This window comes from Heteronotia binoei, chromosome 5 (assembly GCF_032191835.1).
Source record: "Heteronotia binoei isolate CCM8104 ecotype False Entrance Well chromosome 5, APGP_CSIRO_Hbin_v1, whole genome shotgun sequence".
Lineage (NCBI taxonomy): Eukaryota > Metazoa > Chordata > Lepidosauria > Squamata > Gekkonidae > Heteronotia > Heteronotia binoei.
The window spans coordinates 84,911,378-84,933,126 of NC_083227.1; the positions used below are offsets into that span (position 1 = coordinate 84,911,378).

A 21,749-nucleotide genomic window follows, 5' to 3' on the forward strand; every position below is an offset into this window, starting at 1 on the left:
GGATATATTCAGTAATACTACCTTATGAACTAGTCTTAAAAATAGGCAAGTCTCCTAATCAATTCTCAACTTCTATAGCCCTAGTATGGCTGGGAAAGCAAGTATTCTTTCCCATCAGGATTCCATCACTGTAATGCTACACCTGAGGCCTGATGAAATGCACCCAACTCAAATCTTCATCTGCTTGTCCAAGAGCACAGTATTACATGCATACAAAGATAACAAATAGCCAATAAATTCCAAACAAGATTTCTAGATATGCACACCTCTTCCCTGTTTCCTTCTGGATCTTCTACAAAGACCATTACTTCTCCCTGACCAGCACTGATTGTGTCCACAGTGAAGATGGCAGGCTGTTTCACCATATTTCCATGTGGTTCAATCCCTGCAAAAATAAAGTTGTACAAGAACAATGCTGGGTATAACAAGTATACAAGTCAGTGTTTGCTATCCCTCACTGAAACACTCATTACTTTAAGGGGTTCTGAGCATTCAGCTTCACCTAATCTTGTGCTTAAAGTCATCAACAAGTCATTAGAGCAATAACTACCCACTATTAGCCACCAGGACATTCAGAAATATTCTGTTTCTTACCTTTCAGCCATTGTGTCTGAATGCCATATAGACCCAAGCCAGCAACTACCACATGCTGTTGTAATATACCATAGTTTTACAGGCTGTATGAAGTACGCCTGCCAGTCCAGAACATATCACCTTTCCAGAGTTCCACATTCCAAGAAGTATTTCTTAATCTCTACAAAATTTAGTATCACATGCCTAGAACATGATGACCCCTTTCCCTCATCTTCAAATACTACTTTTCACTATTGAAACACATGTGGTACCAAGCACTACCCCAGGTGAAGTGACACTAGTGACTTTTACACTGTCCTAAAACAAGCAGCATTGGTAAGTATTGACAGAAATGTTGTATTAAGTACTTAACAGTACACTAATACTCTAGTCTGGATTAACAGATTAATTTCCATATATACAATACATGCTTTATCTCAGCATTCAACTGTCTTGGGCTCCCTTGCCTCTACCTCAGGATGCACTATTTATGATCCCTCTAGTGAACCATCTTACATTGTACTTCTACAGAGCACTGTTTTCCACAATTCTATAAAACCAAAGCTCAGAGCAAAGCACTGGATTGTTTATTCTTGTAGACACTGGAAGAACCCAGAATGCCCCGCACTGGAGTTCAATAAACTACAGGACTAACAGTCACCCCACAATGCCATGGGACAATGAACCCATACTACATGCTTGGCAAGTATTCCCAGGAGAGATTAAAAAGGGGAAAACTTATTTCAAGAGAAGTGTTTAACAATGTCCATAATTACATTCAATCAAAATGGTTTATGTAATTGTGGCACTTGTGCCTTTGAAAAAAATATGCTATCAACATGTTAGCATAGGCACAAATGTACAGTTCCTTCTTTTCCCACTCTTGGCAGCACTAGACCCACCCAACTCTAAGAAAGATTTACACAAAGTCAATAACTGACCTACACCTTCAGATAACAGACTGAAATCTCCCTCTGAAAGGCTGGGAAGGAAGACAGACAATTAGACCACTCAAATACGGTCCAGGACAACATTTGATAGCAGGCTTGCTGAACTGGTTCTCCAAGAGTTTGGAAATTCGCATGAAAAGTAGGAGCGGCTTTTGAACTATTTTCACATATTTCTGAATCTTGGCACCATACCAAATGAATACAATAGAACTTGGAAGTTTGTCTACAAACAGGATTTAAATAAACAAGAATCAACTGGTCTTCACACAACAGGTGTGAATTTACTCAACCGCTAAAAGTGAGAACAGCATTCTAGACCTTACCTCTGCCATATGCTCTTGCCTTCTTTGGATTAAGTTTAGGCTTCAGAGGAGCACCTGGTTTCAATTTTGCTTTAGGAAACTGGGACAGGTACGTCATTACAGAGTGTTCATCCACATCAGGGTGAATAATTTCTTCAGGAGTGATGACCTGACCAACATCAATTACAGCACAAATTAACCAGAAGTGGCAGTCACCACATTCTCACACAGCAGAATTAGATTGCTCTCTTAAACACTGACCATTTTTACAAGCCTAGCTTCCTTATGAGCATGGAGGGAGAGGGCTGCTACAGCACTACAAGTAGGTGCCCACAAACTGAATGAGATTGTGGAACAAACCTCCCTGTAGTCTCCTGTGCCACTGAGTCTTAGTAAGTGCTTTATAAACAGAACATTCAAGATTCATTCTGAAGCACTTCCAGTCAAAGAACTTCAAGTACCAAGTGAGGGGGGAAAGTTCCTTTTTAGGCAGACACTCTGGAAAATAGCTACCCATCAGAGTAGTTGAGATTGACCACTGGTATGACTTGACACAAGGAATCAACATGTGGTCAAAAGCTGTTCCTGAGGGTCAGAGCAGCACCAAACCTAGCAGGGTACTACACAGGAACTGTAGCTTGAGAGGGCAGAAGTAGTCGTCATTGCTTCCCTCTTATGAAAATGTGTGAATTGAAGAGCTTATGCAAGGAAGAGAGCAGCTTGTGCCAGTTCTCACTAGACCCATGTATCCCACTGCATTCTGAAGGATCTCCTGACCATATCTCCTCAGTTTTTCTAGGGGGAAACAGATCTGTTGGTGAGCTCCTTGATTCCACATTTGATAGGACTCAGCCCTATGAAACTTTAAACTTTATACATGTTATTAAAGACAGCCTACAAAAAGCTACTAAAGCCTCTCAGCAGGATGACTCAGGAAGTTTTGCTGGTACATATTTCCAACAGACCATCACTTAAGGTAGTTGCACTAAATATATTCAGAAAAGACTGTGTTCTACTAATTTCCCCAAGGGAATTCTAAATTTCTGCACTCCACCATAAAAAGCTTAATCATATGTACTCAGCCTTGCCTACATTAAAAATGAAGAGCTGTTACACCAGTCTCAGATCTCAAAGCATGTGCAAGTTCATATCAGTAAAAGCAGTCCTTGAGCCCCATACTCATGCTTCACAGGAAACACAGTCATGTATTCAGTCTCCATATGACTCCACTGGCAGCCTTCACTGGGGGGAATGGCCAAATTTGCCACCCAGAACTTTGCAAGGATAGGATAAAAATGTAGTTCAGAATGCAAGCTTTGCTGGGAGGGATGTGGAAGAATTAGTCTAGTTTTACATCTGGTCTGTTAAAGGCCAAAAGCACTGTTCTGCAGGGCTTTCGGGGAAAGCAACAGGTTTTAAACCATGCTGCCTATTGTACTCAGTGATATTTAATTTGGTGCTCTAGTATTTATTGGCTGCTACATTTGTGTTTCTGCAGTCCAATGTCTTAACTTGTTTTATGGGTTTAATTCTACTTTCTTGTACTTATTGGTTTGTATCCTTGAAGATCTGCAAATGGTGTGCCATCTTGTGAAGGAGTTCCCCAACTCCCCCCCCTCCTGCTGCAGCTCACTGCGCCCCCTGAAATTTGTTTTGAGGGGGGTCAGCATCCCCTTGTTTACAAACAGCATCACAGCAAATAGGAAGAAGTCAGTAGAAATAGATGGTAGGATACAACTCATCGTTTTGTACAATGAACTCTAATATCACATTTGTACTAGAAAGCCAGGATGCATATTTTCTAAACATACACAATAACGCTATATCCCAGAGAGACTGCTTTCAGCGGCACTCACGATGATTAATACACACACTAGTCTAAGCCCTCTAAGCAAGGAGAGATCATCAGTATAGCACCTGCACACCACTGGTGCCAAGAAGTCATACTTCAAAAACTCTTAAGTACAACTAGCAGTGCTGTTCTTACTTGTTGCTAGGAAGTACAGCTGAATCCAAGTGGCCCACAATGAGCAATATGCTATGTTCTATCAACTTGCCACAATAGCCTCACTACTTGGCAAAGTATTCCCCTGCCCAACTGGCCTAGCAAGGATCATATTCCATGATTTTCATACTTCAGTGGATAATTTAGTTTCTCTTTCAAAAAGCTAGGCTGAAAGGGCCAAAGAACTAACTGTGTTGTTCTAGAATCAACATGCAGCTTTAATTTTACATTTCTACAGCCAACAAAGAGCAGATCCTTTGAGCGTCAAACCACCAGCAAAGCTCAGAATAAAGTATAATGTAGAAGTACATTTTTGTTGAGACATTAAGTCCACTTCTCCTTACCTGAGGCACACCCAGCCAGTCATCTGCTTGTTGCATGGCTTCACGAGCATTATCAACAGGCTTCTTTGGGTCCCAGGCTTCCCAGTCTGGGCAGAGACCTAAGGCAAGAATCCTCATATTTAAGATATACTACATTTCACATTTGGCCAAGGTGAACACTAACTGGTCATTCTACCCATACCCATTCAGAAGAAATACAGAAGTACACCTCCACTGCAGTGAAGTTAAAGACCAACAGCCACAGCAAATAGTCAATTGAGTACTTCCTAGTTTAGAATGTGTTTCTTCCTGAATGATAGAAGTTCTAAAGGCTGCTGAACTGTGCTGAGTACAAGCAGGACATTTCACAGATGAAACAGCCAAGGCCAATGCAGACTCGGAGGTGTCAAATTCCTTTGTTAGGAGGGCTGGGTTTGACACAAATGGGACTTTGTGAGCCAGGTTATGTGTGTCATAAAACGTAATGTGAAGTAGCTGAGATATAAACTTTACAAAGGACACAGACACGCACAAAGATATTATGTTTTAACTTAAAATATGAACATGCTTAAAACTCTTACAACATACAAAAGGGAAAAGTGGGGGAATGGTGGGGTTTGGCAAGAAAACATCAAGAAAAAGCACAAGGATCACCGCAGAAACTAAAAATATAAAATGCTTTGAGCCTGGGAAAACAATGAAATGGCATTGCAAGCTTATCTCACACCCCCGGGAGTCAGATTGGCAATTGCTTTCCAGTGTAATATCTCCCTTTGGCTGTGCATTCCCAGGTTAGAGTACTCACTAGGCACCAGTTCTCAGGCACATTGAGCAGAGACAAGCTGGCTCAAAGCACCAACCCTTTATTTGAAAGGGCACAGCTCCAGGAAGCATGAGCTTCAGCTGGCTACAGGGACTCTGAAAAGTGAAACTTAGCTCTACTCTATTGAAGCATGTTGCAACACAAAGTTGCAAGGAAAAGGCGGAATGGATTTTCCATCAAGGTCTCTGGGCCCTATCTATCTGGGTACAGAGACCTTAATGAAAAACACACTCCACATTTTCTTTGCAGCTTTGTTTCCTGCTGCAGCCAGCCAGGACAAGACAGAAAGAAAAGGGAACTTCGGCAGCCTGGGCACTTCAAAGGGTGAGGATAAGAGGGAGAGGAAGGGGAGAAAACAGCCCCACAGGCCTGATTAAAGCTCTGGGTGGGCTAGTTTTGGCCCACAGGCTGGACATTTGACATCCCTGCTAACTACTTACTAGACTGCATCAACTGCTGGGCTCCAGCACTCAGTTCTGCCACCCAAGAAATCTTTTTTCTAATAAAAGGTCTATTTGCTCAAATATATCCTAGCAAGAGATAATTCGAGGCCCAAGAAGCATAGCAGGGAGTTCTTTTCCTAATTAAGTCTAGACATTAAAAATTGGAAGGACCAAGCAATACGAAACTCTGAAGATGTCAAACTCCAACATAAAGTTTTACAATGGTGATTTTTAAAAATAGATTTATTACAGGGCTTAATAGTGGACTCCTAAATTACAAAACTCCAACTACAGGAAGATGAAAGTTTACATCAATGATCTCTATTCACTTGGGTGCAACAGTGCTGTTAGCCAGTGTGATGCAACAGCTGTGTTATCAGAAGCACAATGATGTTGCATTTTTCTGTAGTATTTCTCTAGTATTTCAAACACCTATGCAATACTTCCTGGAGTTGAAAATCAGTTGTTCAATAATAAATGTGTAGTAATACAATTAGATATTTAGCAATCTTTCTATGATCGCTTAGGAGCAATGGTGATGCATTATAACCTATAGTCCCCTCCAGCAATGTTTAAATATGGATTCTCTCAATATATTTCACTAAAATCTCTTCAGCCTGCTTGTGACCTTATGGGCAGCTTCTTATGCTGCTAGCTTTCAATGCAAAGCCACTAAATAGTGTTATTTGAAAAGAACGGTAATATGGATATAGACGACTCACCTGGAGCACAGCTATCAACAAGGGCACCCAGTGCTTTGCCATCCTGCCAGTTTTGATTAAAGTTAGTTATCGGCAAGTAGGGGATTTTGTTCTGAATCCAGCCTAATAATCTCTGCTTTGGAGTCTGTTTCTTGGCATCATCATCTCCTTCATCTTCCCACACAGGCATAGAGATTGAATAATGCAGGATAAGAGTCCATACTAGCCCTAGGATTAGTTTCAAGTTACCATCAACGATAGCTTTACTATCTGGGGAAAAAAACACAATCAGGAGGTTAAAGTGTAAAATAACACATCTAGTAAGATAAACTTTACACACATGAAGCTGGCTTATAGTAAATCAGAACTTTGGTCCATCTTGGTCAATACCAGGGATGGCCAAGTTGCTGCTCAGGAGCCACATGTGGCTCTTTCACACATATTGTGTGGCTCTTGGAGCCCCCACTGCCCCGTCAGCTGGTTTGGAAAAGGCATTTCTCTCTTTAAATCACCTCTCCAAGTCAAGCTAGCTGGCATCTTGGAGAATGTATTTAAAGTTGCTTTCTTTCCACCTCCCCGCCCCATCTATTCTCCTTCCTCCCTCTCTCAAACAACTGATGTTCATATCTTGTGGCTCTCAAACATCTGGCATTTATTCTATGTGGCATTTCATTAAGCAAGTTTGGCCATCCCTAGTCAATACCGTCTACTCAGGCTGGCAGTTGGCTCCTCCAGGGTCTCAGGCAGAGGTGCATTGTATCTCCCACTAAATCATCCTTTTAACTGGAGATGCTAGGAGTTTAACATGAGACCTTCTGCATACAAAGCAGATGCTTCGCCACCAAACCACAGCCCCTTTTACTTAAGTAAATTGCACAGAACTGCAGGGCTTCGCTTACATATTAGGCCAAATCCCCTGATGTTGCCATTGCTTTTCATGGGGCTTTTTTTGCAGAAAAAGACAGCAGGGACTCATTTGCAAATTAGGCCACACCCCCTGGCACCAAGTAAGCTGGAACTCTGTTCCTGTGCATTCCTGCTCAAAAACAGTTTCGTTGAACTTATTGAACACGTGAGATAGCCATCATCTTGATGAAAATGAACAGCATGTATCTTCCCCAGTACATGAATCCAAAGCCTTTTGCTAGGCTTAAGTTAACACAATTTGTTTGTGAAGTTTCACTAGATAGCTGCAGTAGTGATAACTGGTGGCCAGCTATGCCCACTTTTTAGCAGACATCTAAAAAGGTTGACAGCTCTTCACTCATTCATTCTTAGCAATGATTGTTTAAGCTGCTTGGTACTTTGCCCACCTTTCTATGTGTAACTGTTTCATGATCAGTTAATGAGGTTTGCTGTCACAAAGTATAGACTGAAACAAACTAGGACATTTGAAGTCTCCCATGTTATTAAGCATTCAACATGGCTGGCACACAAATTATAAGAGGTAGAAACTTCCATTTGACAACAAAAATCTGCTTTTACAGATGGCTGCAGTTTCCCTTGTATTCTATCTGGGCCCTATTTTATGCACTGCATTCACATCTATACGATAAGTCTACCCTTCTTATGACAAGTATTTTGTCCTTTTATCACTGAAGTGTTAGATATTCCACTACTGGTAAACTAGAAATTCCTCAGTTTGATAGATCAAAGATAGCCCTAGACACTTTGGTGTTGTACATAGATAAATGAAAGAGCCCTGTGGCGCAGAGTGGTAAAGGTGTAGTACTGCAGTCTGAACTCTCTGCTCACGACCTGAGTTCGATCCTGGCGGAAGCTGGTTAGCCAGCTCAGGTTGACTCAGCCTTCCATCCTTCCAAGATCGGTAACATGAGTACCCAGCTTGCTGGGGGACAGTGTAGACTGGGGAAGGCAATGGCAAACCACCCCATAAAAAGTCTGCCGCGAAAACATTGTGAAAGCAACATCACCCCAGAGTCGGCAACGACTGGTGCTTGCACAGGGGACTACCTTTTTTTAGATAAATGAATCTCACCATTTTCACTAAAATGATATGTTGACAAGCTGAATTAGTTTCCATCCAAGTTTGTTAATAAGAACAAGTAAAATGTGTGCAATGTTATAATATCTATTGAGATAGTAAGCTAAAGATACCTAGAAGACAATAGAATTTACATAGCAACCATGTACAAGTTTCATTCAAATAGTTTGTATCAACACTCTTAACCCACAGCAAAATCCAGTTCACTCCAGCAAAGTTTAGAGTGGCTTTATAACCAACTTTTCCTAAGCAAGATGAGAACCGCTTAGAACCCATGTACTTGCCAGGCATTGTTTAACTCCTGACTGATCACCAGCCACCCCTGAACCACCCAAGACAATACACTAGCTGCTCAAACAGTCAGCAAGATTGTGTGGAGGCCCAGGTTGCAAAAGTTGCCAAGCTGGCATTTCTCCAACTGCACCAGATTAAGCAACTGGCTCCTTACCAGTCTCACTCTAACCTAGCCAGGGTAATCCATATAATAGTCATCTCCAAGACAGACTACTGTAATTTGGTCTATGCAGGCATACCCTTGCGCATGACCTGGAAGTTCCAACTGATCCAGAATGCATCCATCTGGGTCCTTACGGGGAACTGTTGTGATTGCACACATTCAACCAGTGCTGCATGAGCTGCCCTGGCTTCCAGTGGAGCACCAGATCTGGTTTTAACGTTTAGGGCTCCTAGAAATTAGGGATCTACATACCTTCAGAACACCTCTCCCAGTACGCCCCTGGAAGAGCATTACACTCTAGCAACAAGAACCTTCTGGTGGCCCCTGGCCTCTGAGAGGTTCAGCTGTCCTCAACTACGGATAGGGCCTTTTAAGCCCTGGCCCCCGCCTGGTGGAACTCTCTGCCTGAGAACACCTGTGCCCTGTGGAATCTGTTACCTTTCTGTAGAGGTTGCAAGGCAGAGATGTCCCACCAGGCATTTGGTTAAGGACAGTGACAGTCAGGCACTCTCATACCCCCCACCTCCCTCTTTATTCCTCCATATCCCCATTACCCAGGGGTTGATAAGTAATAAAAAAAATTCTCTCTGCCATCTGGATGTCATATTGATCTATTGTTAATTTTTTTCATAGAATCACAGAGTTGGAAGGGACCTCCAGGGCCATTCTAGTCCAATCCCCTGCACAATGCAGGAAACTCACAAATACCTTCCCCTAAATTCACAGGATCTTCATTGCTGTCAGTATTTTAATGTTGTTAATTCATTTATTGTATATGTTCATGAGCTTTATTCTTACAGGAGGTTGGTCAAAAATCAAATCTTATAAATAAAATACCCATACAGTGCCTGCCTACCACTATTCAGTTTTACTACATTTCTGGCACCAAGCTAGAGAGCTGTTGCACAGGAGGTTAGGAACTAAGGAATTACTACTCTATTTAATTAATTGCTATCTTAAACAGCTTAAGCAATAAACCAACAATGCGCAGTAATAAAACAGGTATATGGCCCCAGGGAATAATTTTTAGGAAAATCTCTCAACACAAGAGAGACAAAGGGTAAAATTGAGATTAAGACCTGAAAACTTTGAATACCTCAAAAATATTATGGCTGTTAGCTTTGAACTGAACTGAGACGTAACTGAGACGTAATTTTAGTCATTCCTACTCACAGATTAAGAGCCCCATGGCGCAGAGGCACAGAGTGGTAAAGCTGCAGTACTGCAGTCCTAAGCTTTGATCATGACCTGAGGTCAATTCCAGCGGAAGCTGGGTTCAGGTAGCCGGCTCATGGTTGACTCAGCCTTCCATCCTTCCAAGGTCGGTAAAATGAGTACCAAGCTTGCTGGGGGGAAAGTGTAGATGACTGGGGAAGGTAATGGCAAACCATCCCATAAAAAGTCTGCTGCAAAAACGTTGTGAAAGCAACATCACCCCAGAGTTGGAAACGACTGGTGCTTGCACAGGAGACTACCTTTTCACCCACAGAATAAAGAACAGAGTGAACAAGCATCAAGGGTTAACTGTCAGTAAACTAAGAGAATCAGAAAACTACCAGGATCCAACCAACTACACCTAACAGTCAGCTCCAAACTCAAAGCTTATATCCTGCTGTTTCCCCACTGAGAGATTACTGGCTGGGAGGGATGGGGGCGGGGGGGGGGGACAGCAGCTGAAGAATTCCAGAAGAACTGAAGAGTGAGAAATTGAATATATGTATTTCACCACAAGATATGGAGGTATGAGTAAAAGCCAGAAACTTTTGGGACAGTGTTTATTCCCCTATGGTCTGGGCTTGATTTTTAGCAAGAACTGGAAAAAAATGGGAAATTTGTCTTTGGAGGGGGTAAAAAAGTTTTGCTCACTCAAAATATGCAGCACGGGGAGTTTCCGGTTTGTGGCGAAGCGGAGCGGCGGTGTCTCGGGAAGCTCTCCTGAGTCGCGCTGAACAAGGGCTCTTTAGGGGGACCCCAGGGTCCGTACAGACCTCCAGTTGGAGGAGGCAAGTACACAGAAGGGGCGAGGGAGAGTACCTGAGCAAAACGAGCTCGCAAGGTACCCTCCTTCCCTACCTTGTCCCGGAGTCGAGTGGCGCCTTCGGGCGGTATAGCTTCAGCCGCCGGAACAAGGAGGTGTTTTTGTGGAAGGCGGGAAGAGAGTTTTTTTTCGTTTTGTTTGCTTTATTTTTCGACTCTACTCTGCTCATTCGGTGGAACAAGTAGGAGAACTGAGGTGGCTCCCTTTGAAGGACGCGAGGACTTCACCCTCCTTTTTTCCAAATTGGGGCGGTGCCGCAGAGCAGTGAGTCCAGCAGATCGGATTAACAAGCGGGCGGAGACTGAAGAGGTACGGCGCTGCTAGAAGAGGAGACTTCAACCCGGGAGTCGGTGCTGGTCGGGCTGAGGAACTGTGCTGAGTTGCTTTGAATTATTGAGCTGTGCCTCTGCCCTCTGGGGGTATCAGACGCTGGGCTAAAATTAACATCAGAAGTGGAAGGTGTGATGGCTGAATGACACTAATTAGACTGATTGCTCTGTTTTGAAGTAGAGAGAAGACAGGAGCCCTGACAGGAAGAAATATAAGAAATCTACATAGAGACTTTGGATAGTGATAGAGCTGGTATTTGAACTGAGTACACACCAAAGCTCAGAAGATTGGCTGGAATGGCTGGAATGCCTGGACTGATATGGTGATTGGGTAATTTGTCGTTGATAGAACGGGAGGAAAGATTTTGTAAGGGTTCTGTATCAGCTCTTTGGCAGAAACAAGCTGGTTTTGGGAGGGAAAAGTAAAGGGGGAAAAGATAATTATAATGTCTCAACAAGCTAAAGCCAAGTTTTCCCCAGGGCAACCTAAATCAGTTGGGGCGTTAATTCCCCAAGAATCCCTTAAAGAAATACAGCACTCATTCTTGGACGCCTTAAATCAGGTGAAGGCTACTTTGAGTAACCAGATTGAAGGATTGGCGTCCAAGTTGGAGGCGCTTGACCTTAAATTTAAGGATACAAAGAAGGATATAAGTGAGGTGGTAAAAATCACCCGATCTATTGAGGACAAACTTAGCTTAACAGAGGACAGGGTAAGAGAAATAGAGTTTAAACAAGAAGAGTATGATACTAAATTGACAAAATTTGAAATGGCTCAGGCAGAGTATATACTTAGATTTCTGAACATCCCCGAGGAGAAAAATGAGAATATTGTTAAGGTGATGACAGAGGTGTTGGCGGAAAATTTAAAGATGAAAAAAGAGGATATGGAGAAAGAGCTTGATTCTATTTACAGAGTCAATACACAGTTTGCAAAAAAGAACGACCTCCCCAGGGAAGTACATATAAAATTTGTTCGAAGGGGTATAAAAGATAGAGTCTGGAGAGAATCAAGAGAGCAACCACCTATGATTACAGGAACCAAGATAAAAGTTATGAGAGAGATTCCATGGTCAGTAAGATCTAAGAGGAAGGCTTATTCGAAATTGGTACAAATGTTGCAAGAAAAGGGAATAACATACAGATGGTTAATCCCTGAGGGGTTATTATTTTCATATGCAAGCACTAGATTCAAAATTGATTCACTGGAAAAAGCAGATGATTTTATAAGGAATCACTCCAGGAACTGGGTAAAAAAATTAGATAGAAGAGACCCCAGTGATCTGCAAGCTAGAGAAAATCAGATGGGGATAGTGGAGTTAGTAGATTTGTCACTTACTCACGAACAGGAAGAGGGAGAGGTTACTCTAGAAGAAACCCTGTCCCAAAGGGAAACTAGGTTGCAGGAAAAAAAGAAGGAAGCAGCAAGGGGAACTTAGAGAATTTTAGAGCTCAAAAATGGCAAATAGAATGAAAATATTATCATTAAACGTCAATGGTTTAAATGTTCCTCAGAAAAGAAATCGTGTTTTCCTTCAGCTGAGAAAACTTAAAGCGGACATAGTTTGTTTACAGGAAACACACATGAAAAGAAAAGATGAATGTTTATTAATTAACAGAAAGCTAGGGAAGGCGTTTATAACCTCAGAATCTGAGAAGAAAAAACGAGGGCTGGTTACATATATCAGGGATGATATTAATGCTAAAATGATTTTCCAAGCCAAGGATGCAAGGTTCCATGGAATTGAAATAATAAAAGACCAACAAAAAATTCTTTTAGTCAACATTTATGCACCTAATGATAATCAGTTAAATTTTTATAAGGAATTGTACCATGAGATAAGTGCTTTTAATTATGAGAACATCTGTCTCATTGGCGACTTTAATGCTGTGAGCTCTCCGGAATTGGACAGAAGTCCTAGGAACAAAAAGAAGAAATCTAAGGCAAATAGAAGTAACACCCTGCCTGAGGTGTTTTTTAGAATGGTGGATGAATTTGCTCTTGTTGACGTGTGGCGGACATTAAACCCGAATAAAAAAGATTTCACCTTTTTTTCTAGCAGGCATAATTCATGGTCCCGTATTGACATGGTATGGGTTGGAACAGGACTAATGAAATCAATTGAAGAGGTTGAAATTCTCCCAAACACTATAGCAGATCACAATCCTATTATGCTGCATTTGTTAGGTGCTAAGAAAAAATCGGGCTGGAGAATGGATCCCAAACTGACAGAAGATAAACAATTTATTAAATATATAGAGGAAGAGATGAGAATCTTTTTTCAATTAAATACACAGAAAGAGGTTTCTAATAAGACAGTTTGGGAGACAAGCAAAGCGTATCTAAGAGGCTTAGTTATAAGTTTCACTGCTTTTAAGAGGAAAGAAGAGAACAAGGCTTTACTAGAACTAACAGAATCTATCAAAAGAAAGGAGAGACAATTAAAAGATAGACCAACATTAGAGGAAATTAAAACAGAATTAAAAGTTTTACAACATAAGGTGCATCTTATACATCTAGCTGAGATGGAGAAAAAGTTGCGCTATGCAAAACAACAATTTTTTGAGCATGCGAATAAGCCGGGTAAATGGCTGGCTTACAGAATTAGGAAAGAGCGAGAAAGGAAAACAATAAAGGTTCTGAAAGATAAAGAAGGTAAAATTAAAATGTCTTTAGAAGAGATGAAAAAGATAATATGGGATTTTTATGAGCAGTTATATAAAGCCACGGATATAGATGGTGAGAAACAAAGTGCATATTTAAAAGATAAAGCATTACAAAAACTTACTGAACAACAGAAGCATATGTTAAACAGCCCTGTAACAATGTTCGAAATTGAGGAGGCGTGGGCCAACCTAAGGAAAAATAAGGCCTCGGGCCCTGATGGAATCCCTGCGGAGTACTATATGGTCTTTAAAGAGAATATTATAATGCAGTTCAAAAACTTAATTGATGAGATCTGGATATCAGCTAGCATTCCGGAATCATGGAAACAAGCGAATGTAGTATTAATACCCAAAACTGTAGAAAATTCTGAAGATATTAAAAATTATCGGCCAATTTCATTACTCAATGTAGATTATAAAATTTATACCACTATATTAGCTAACAGACTGAAGAAGATAGTGAGAAATCTAATACACCCGGATCAATCAGGGTTTGTACCAAAGAGATATATGAGGTCCAATATTAGAATTTTATCAAATGTTCTGGAGTATTATGAGTTTCATAGGGAAAAACAGATGGTTTTATTTTTTTTGGACATAGAGAAAGCATTTGATAATTTAAATTGGCAATTTATGTTTCGGGTTCTAAAGATAATGGATTTTGGGGAGGAGTTCATTAAAAATATTCAGGCAATCTATTGCGATCAAATTGCTAAAATAATTATCAATGGAACTCTAACAGATGAGATAAAAATTCGAAAAGGCACAAGACAAGGTTGTCCCTTGTCTCCGTTGCTATTTGTTTTAACCTTAGAGAGCCTTAACAATGCTATAAGAAGCAATAGTAAAATCAAAGGTCTAAAGGTAAAGGAGGAAATTTACAAGGTGTTATCCTACGCGGATGACATGGTGCTGATCACACAAAATGTAATTGAATCAGTTGAGGAGATATTAAAAGAGCTTACTGATTTTGGGTATGTTGCTGGTTTAAGGGTGAGCAGACAAAAATCAAAAATTCTCACAAAAAATATGTCACCACTGGAAAACAAAGAACTCCAAGAGAGAACAGGTTTCCTTATAGAAAAAAAAGTAAAATATCTCGGTATAGTTGCTTCAAATAAGTGTAGTGACTTATATGAGAATAATTTTCTACCTTTATTAAAAGAGATAGAGGTCACACTAAAAAAGTGGGGAAATATGAAATTGTCCTTTATGGGAAGGATCGCACTTATCAAAATGAATATCCTCCCTAGGGTGATGTTCCTACTCCAAATGATCAATTTTGCTGCAAGGAAAATTTTTTTTCTTAAATTAGATCAATTGGTAAAACTTTTTGTATGGCAGGGTAAAAAACCCAGGGTAAAATGGAAAATTTTGAAAGATAAAAAGGAAAATGGAGGTTTGGGATTACCGGACTGGGATACTTATTATTTGGCTTGTGTAATACTTTGGATGAAGGATTGGATAACCTTGAATAATAACCGGATACTAGCTCTGGAGGGTTTTGATTTACAGGCCGGTTGGCATGCGAACATATGGTATGTAACTAAAGCCCAAAAATATTTTTAAAATCATCTAATCCGTAAGGCTATATATGAAGTCTGGGTGAAAGTTAGAACATTGATATATAGTAAGACTCCGAGGTGGTTGTCGCCAGAAGAGGCTTCAATCCACCCAGTTTTATGGGACTCCTCAATGAGGACAAGATATCAAGACTTGCTAGATGATGAGGATAAGCTAATTAAAAAAGAAGACTTGGAGACTCGTGGAATAAAACTAGACTGGTGGACAATGAATCAGATTATAACAAAGTACAATAAGGACAGAAGGGTAGGATTCACCAAGGTTAATTTTGACTTTGATAAGATCTTACTTTTGAAAGAAGATAAGGTAATTAAGACAGTTTATAATTATATCACACAAATAAAACTAGAGGATGAAATGGTTAAAGAACCAATGATTAAATGGGCCCAAAACTTTCAGAAAAATATTGAGATGGAAAAATGGGAGATTTTCTGGAAAATAAATTATAAAGTAATAAAACCTGTTAATTTTCGTGAAAAAATTTTTAAGTTGTTCCACAGGTGGTATATTACCCCCCTTCAGCTCTCCAAGATTAACAAAGTTTTATCTCCCAAATGTTGGAAGTGCGAATCAGAAATAGGCTCCTTTTATCACATTTGGTGGACATGTAAAGTTGTTAAAAAATTTTGGTTGAGTCTCTACGGTATGTTGAAGGCAATACTTGATGTTAATATTTGTTTTAAACCCGAGTTAATGCTTCTCTCATTTGTCAGAAAAGAGGTCCCCTTAGAGGATGAATATTTAACAATTTACATTATCACTGCGGCGCGAATTGTATTCGCTAAATACTGGAGACAAAAGATATGTCCAGATATGAGTGAAGTCATAGCTAAAATCCTTCAGGCTGCAGAGTCAGATATTTTATCAAACTTGCTAAAAGGGATATCTGAAAGTGAAGCTAGTAGAAAATGGGTAAAATTTTATAATTGGATAGGAAAAAGAAATAACATACTACATTAGTAGTAGTATTTGTTAATTACTTGGTAAATGGATGTTGGTGATGTATTCTTTTTTTTCTCTTATTAATTTGTATCCCTAAATACCTCCTTAAGGATGAAAGATATGTGTGTAATAGTAAGAGTATTTTCCTTTTTTTCTCTATGTAAAAGAATTGTTGGAAAATATTGATGACTCAATAAAATTTTGAAAAAGTAAAAAAAAAATATATATATGCAGCACGGAAAATGTTGAGTAAGGCAATACCATAGCAATAAATTGTCATAATGGTAATTCCCATGTATATTGTAGATACAGAAAACATTTAAGGGTGTTTGTTTAAACTTGAATTTCGGTCAATGGATGCTCTTGTATTCCTTCCACATAACCCACGAAGCCAGAAGTGGAAAGCTGCACTGAAGTCCACTGTAGCACTTACTACAAAAAAACTGCTAGGCAGAGCTTTTTTGGTAGGAAAAAGCACAGCAGGAACTCATTTACATATTAGGCCACACCCTCTGACACCAAGCCAGTCAGAATCGTGATCTTGCAGCCTGCAGCATAGCTGCTTGGATCTGTTTGCCCACCAGGGCGGGAAGAGTTGGAGTTCGCCCGTTTGGGCGCGCTTTGCTGGGGGCGGGGTTTAGCCTTAGTAGTGGCAGGTTTTAGGGGTTTAGGACACTATGCGGCTAGGGGAGGACTGTGAAGCATCCCCCTTTTGGGGAATTTTGGGGTCTGGCATGATCGACCTTGGGGTTTGGAGACCCGGGTTGGAGAATGCAGACTGTCCAGGAGGCTCGGCTAGAGGGTGCCTTTCTGCCGAGACGTGCGTCTGGGTTTGGGCCCTCTGGTGCGGGCCTCCCTGCTGGGCCTGCCTGGAGGGAGCTGAGCGGCTCAGCTCCGGCTGGGGGGCTGGGTCCTCGCCCGTTAATGGCAGGGTAGCGGTCGCGGTGACCCCTAGCCCTGGCCAGGCCGCTGGTGGGGTGCCCTTGCTGTTCATGTTGGAAGTTAATAAAGTGGCCCAATTTCATTCCAATGCATTGTGTCCGACTCTTTATTCCGACCTTGGTGGATAACTGTGTTCCTGCTCAAAAAAAAACTCTGCTACTAGGATTCTGAGAAGCTTCTAAGTCACAATCTACTCCTACAGGGTTGAAAAGAAGTGGGAGATCATTTTACTCAGAGCATGGGCAAAATCTCAAGCATGCCCTGACTACAGCTGATAATATTTTTTAAAAATGGCTTACACTTCTAACGGAGTATTATTATTTTCAAAACCCAAATGATCTTTCTCTTAAACAGACATGCTATCTTGAAGACCACCTTTCAATTCAGCAGCCTTTATTATACAAGCCCTAATAAAGAACGTCATAATCAAATCCAACATTTTTCCTCATCATTTGTTTACTGATTCATTTTTATATATACAATACCACCACATCAAGGCAGACCCCAAACTGGAGATAGGGAGAAACAGGAGAAAGTTTGAGCCTAACTCAGATTAATGTTGTAATTACATAAATGGAAGTACAATGACAACTTCATTAGCGGCCTCAAACAGGGCAAATAGTAACAGCCAAGCCACATGAAAAAGAGGGGTGTTTTGCATAAGAGCATAAGCCACAGGGGGAAGATTTCACACACAATTATATCCCACCTTGGAAAGACTTCAAAGTGGATTATCTGGAACAAAAACAGATCGGCACACATTCCAAGTCAAAACTAGCCAATGGCATGAGATGCAGTTAAGTGTACTACATGATTAGAAACACAGGTTTGAGGTGCTGCTAAGTTATCTATTTGCTCACTGCCCATGGTTCGATATTACCAAGCTATCACAGCTCTGAACCATCACAAGTGGCAGCACACAAATTCTCTAAATAAGTACTGCACATATAACAGATACTCTTAAGTAACTGTGTACATCTTGTTCACACAGACAGGTTTAGATGCAGATATCCCTGCCCTACAGCTCTAGAGTGCTTCTCCCAAGCAAGCCACATGGACAATAAAGAAAGCCACTGCCTACATGCTGAACAATCCATTCAGACAGAAACATGCCAACAAGATGAAGCATTTCTGTAACACCTGACAAGGTATGATACTCAAGGGAGCTAAAAATGAATACACACAAGAAGCTCAGCAGCCAAATATAAAATTCTAATCACAGAACCAGTTGCCTACTAAGTAACAACAACAGTAAACTATCAAAACCCTGAGCAGTTCCCTGACAGGGTTTGGTGCCTATATCCTTTTGGAGAAAGGTCTGTGAAACATGTGCTTCAGAGAAAGCCAATGCTCACCAGCACACATCACAAGTGTCCACAATTCTGTGACTGGCACAGAACTCATTGTATTTATTACAGGGAGGTCACTGCAGGACTTGGCATGGTGCTCTGCAAGCATCTGGAAGGAACAGGGGGGTTTGGAGTCTTCCAGGAATTTTTACAGCTAGCACAACTGTAAGAAATTCATACTTGAGTATCCAATGAGTACTGATGTTTTTTCCAGGTCAAATGCTAGTTCTACCAGATTATGGATTTCACATTTGCTGTCATTTGTTCCAGTATAACTAAAGTCACTATATTTGCATTTTGAAACCAAGAAATCTTCAGTAGCTGCAAGTTTCTGCCCTAATGCATCACAGTCTGAACACTGCTGACAGTCTGAGCAATCTCAAAAGTATGTACTCTTATCTCTGGAAATAAAGCAGATAATGTGATCAATGTTAAACATTTACTTTAAAAAGCCTACCACAAAATGGCTATTCAAGGTGCTTAGTAGCATTTATTGGTCAAGTTAACTTTTAAGTCACAAAGTTCCATAGCACACGCCCAAGGGTGTCACCAAATAGAACAATGACTGTCTTTAAATTTACATACAACCTGCTGCAGTGCAAAACAACCTCAAATTTGCCACAATGAATGACAGAATCATACTTTATTGTAGTGCTGTTCAAAATAAAGCTTACAGAGCTAAATTAACAGATAGATTCTCTTTGAACTTTGTCCTGCTCTAGTACCGCCAGGAATTTGTAGTAGACAATTAGCGGAAGCATGATAAACTAACTGCAATAAATTTCCTTGGTAACTGGAGTACACAGAGGAGATCTATGCTGTATTACCATGAGCAAAAGGAAGGAGATTAGGGAAAGGGAAGAATGATATTGTTGAATTCAATTTGGCAACTCTTTGAGCACTATGTCAACTGCTGATCCTCACTTCAGTACAGAGGACAATGGGTACAAATTAGTATTACTTGATTAGGATTTATGCAGAAAGACTGCTTAAGTTTTGGATGTGGTCCTGCTGGGACATTTTCCTTGCAATGTTTTCTGTATTATTTCAGATGCATCCCTCATGAATGGAGGATACATACTCCTGGACATCTTTTGCTAGCCCACGCTCACTTGGACTTAAGAAAATAAATTTAGCAATGCATGGTAACAGCAGACTGAGGAGGGGGGAACCCCCTTGACAACACAAACTTGAATGCATGGGTGTGAAGTAGAAGTACTTGCAGGAGCTGCCCTACTGCAGCTAAGCCCTCCCTGCTCAGATTTTTAAATGCAAGTCCAGGAGATAAAGCCTGTTGAGATAAAAAGTAATAAGCTTCCATAGACTATGGGTTTGTTAGCATTTGCTCAGTTATACAAAACAGCTACTCTGCTTTTCTGTTCTGATACGTCATGATTGCTCTGACTACTTTGGTGATATTAGTATGCAAGTTCATTGCCTCCACATAAGAGATAGCCAGTTGTGTTAAGCCAGTCAATCACCTTGTACTCGCATGTCTTCAAGTAAAAATTAAAAACCCAAACCAGGAAGGAAAATAGCCACTAAAATCTATCCTACTTATGTAGCCAGATATGCATAAAACCTGTTCTGTATCCTGCTTATAGACACTGGCCAGTTACCCTACAATTGGTTTGACTGCCATTGAAATGAGTGGCAATTCTACTAAAATCATTGCTTGCCATTTTAAACTTGACTCTCTTTGGAAGAGCAGCATTTAGTTTACAACAGGGATGGCCAAACTGTGACTCAGGAGCCACATACAGCTCTTTCACATATATTGTGCGGCTCTCAAAGCTCCTGCTGCCCTATTGGGCAGCTTAGAGAAGGCATTTGTCTCTTTAAATTCCTTCTCCAAGCTAAGCAAGCCAATGTGGAAGGTCTGGAGAACACATTTAAAGTTGCTTTCTTTCCATCTCCCTCTCCCCATCCATTTCCTTCCTTCCTTGTGTTCATGTCTTGTGGCTCTGACACATCTGACATTCATTCTATGTGGCTCTTATGTTAAGCAAGTTTGGCCACCCTGGGTTTAGAATCTACATGACTAAAATGCTATAAAATTATCAAAACAGGCAGAGAAGTTTCTGCTTAATGAATGCACCAGGAGGATGGGTGGGAACTGAAGACAAACTAGTCAGCCAACTAGGGCTCTGCAGCTGACTCTGACGCCCCATCTCTGTTCTGCAGATAATTACCAGCAGAGGACCAACTTCTAAAGCCCAATTCTTGCCAGAGGCATCAACTTTGGCACAAATGAAAGGAATTTTGGTCTTGGCTCTTTGCCTGTGATGTGCTTGGTAGCCCTCAGGAACGGTGACAGAAAATCTCCAGGTTACATGATGGTGTCATAGGAGTTGGAGACTGGAGACAAGCAGGCAGATAGACTATTATAACTCCCCATGTCCTACCAATGGTAGCTGACTGGTGGTGAGATTCTGCATTATATATCTGTGTGAGTTTGCATCAGAGGAGACTAGTGCCACAACTGAGGAACAGGTTTTTATAGGAAGGTATGGTGGTAGAAGAGGGATGGGACTAGGAGAGGGGAAGAAAGATTTATCACTTTTTTCTGGTCATTCTTCCAGCCAAAGCAACCCAGGTAATGAATGCATGAAGCTGCCTTATATGGAATCAGACCACTGGTTCAAGGTCAGTATTGTCTACTCAGATTCACAGTGTGTCTCTAGGATCTCAAAAGTCTTTCTCAGCATCTACCACCTGATCCTTTTAGGTGAAGACACTGGGAACAGAATCTGGGACCTTGTACATGCAAAACAGATGCTCTATCATTAATCTATGGCCCCTTCCCAGATCTTCCTTACCACTCATCTGGTATGAATCTATTGCTGCTGAATGCCAGGTAAGTTCAAAATTAAATAAAAGATCCTGCACCCAGGCTGAGGATGCTGACCTGATATGCATCATGGAGATCTGGGTGGGTAAACAAGGAAAGGTGGCTGTTTCCCAGCTCTGCCCTCCTGCATTCCTAATACAGCATCCAGGAGTTAGCCATGTTAGTCTGCTGCTGCAAAACAGTAAAGAGTCTAGTAGCACCATTAAGACTAACTTTATGCTACAAAAAATGTGTTAGTCTTAAGGTGCTTAAAGATTCTTTACTATTTTGCAGCAGGTGGAGAGGTGTTAGCTGTGGACTTTCAGATCCCTCTAGTGCTCATCTCATGTCTGTTACCTAGAACTTCAATTCTGAGCACTGGTACTTGATTCCAGGAACTCAGGACAAAATATGGACTGTTGGTGTGCTGTATGCTGTATTGCCCAACTGCCTCTCTGACTGAGCAGAAGGAAGCAGTCTCAGATA

At 40.9% G+C, this 21,749-nt stretch overlaps 1 protein-coding gene across 3 annotated transcripts in view; it reads right to left on the minus strand.

Annotated features, from left to right (window-relative positions):
- The window catches only part of FLNB (filamin B), a 120,904-nt gene that overhangs the window by 65,108 nt on the left and 34,047 nt on the right, over positions 1-21,749 (minus strand). For all 3 annotated transcript variants that reach the window (XM_060239724.1, XM_060239726.1, XM_060239725.1), the window contains exons 2-5: positions 6,142-6,390; positions 4,175-4,272; positions 1,847-1,994; positions 267-385 (exon numbers count right to left, since the gene is read on the minus strand). In XM_060239724.1, the coding sequence (XP_060095707.1) occupies positions 267-385; positions 1,847-1,994; positions 4,175-4,272; positions 6,142-6,390 (614 nt within the window). The remainder of the gene's footprint in view (positions 1-266; positions 386-1,846; positions 1,995-4,174; positions 4,273-6,141; positions 6,391-21,749) is intronic.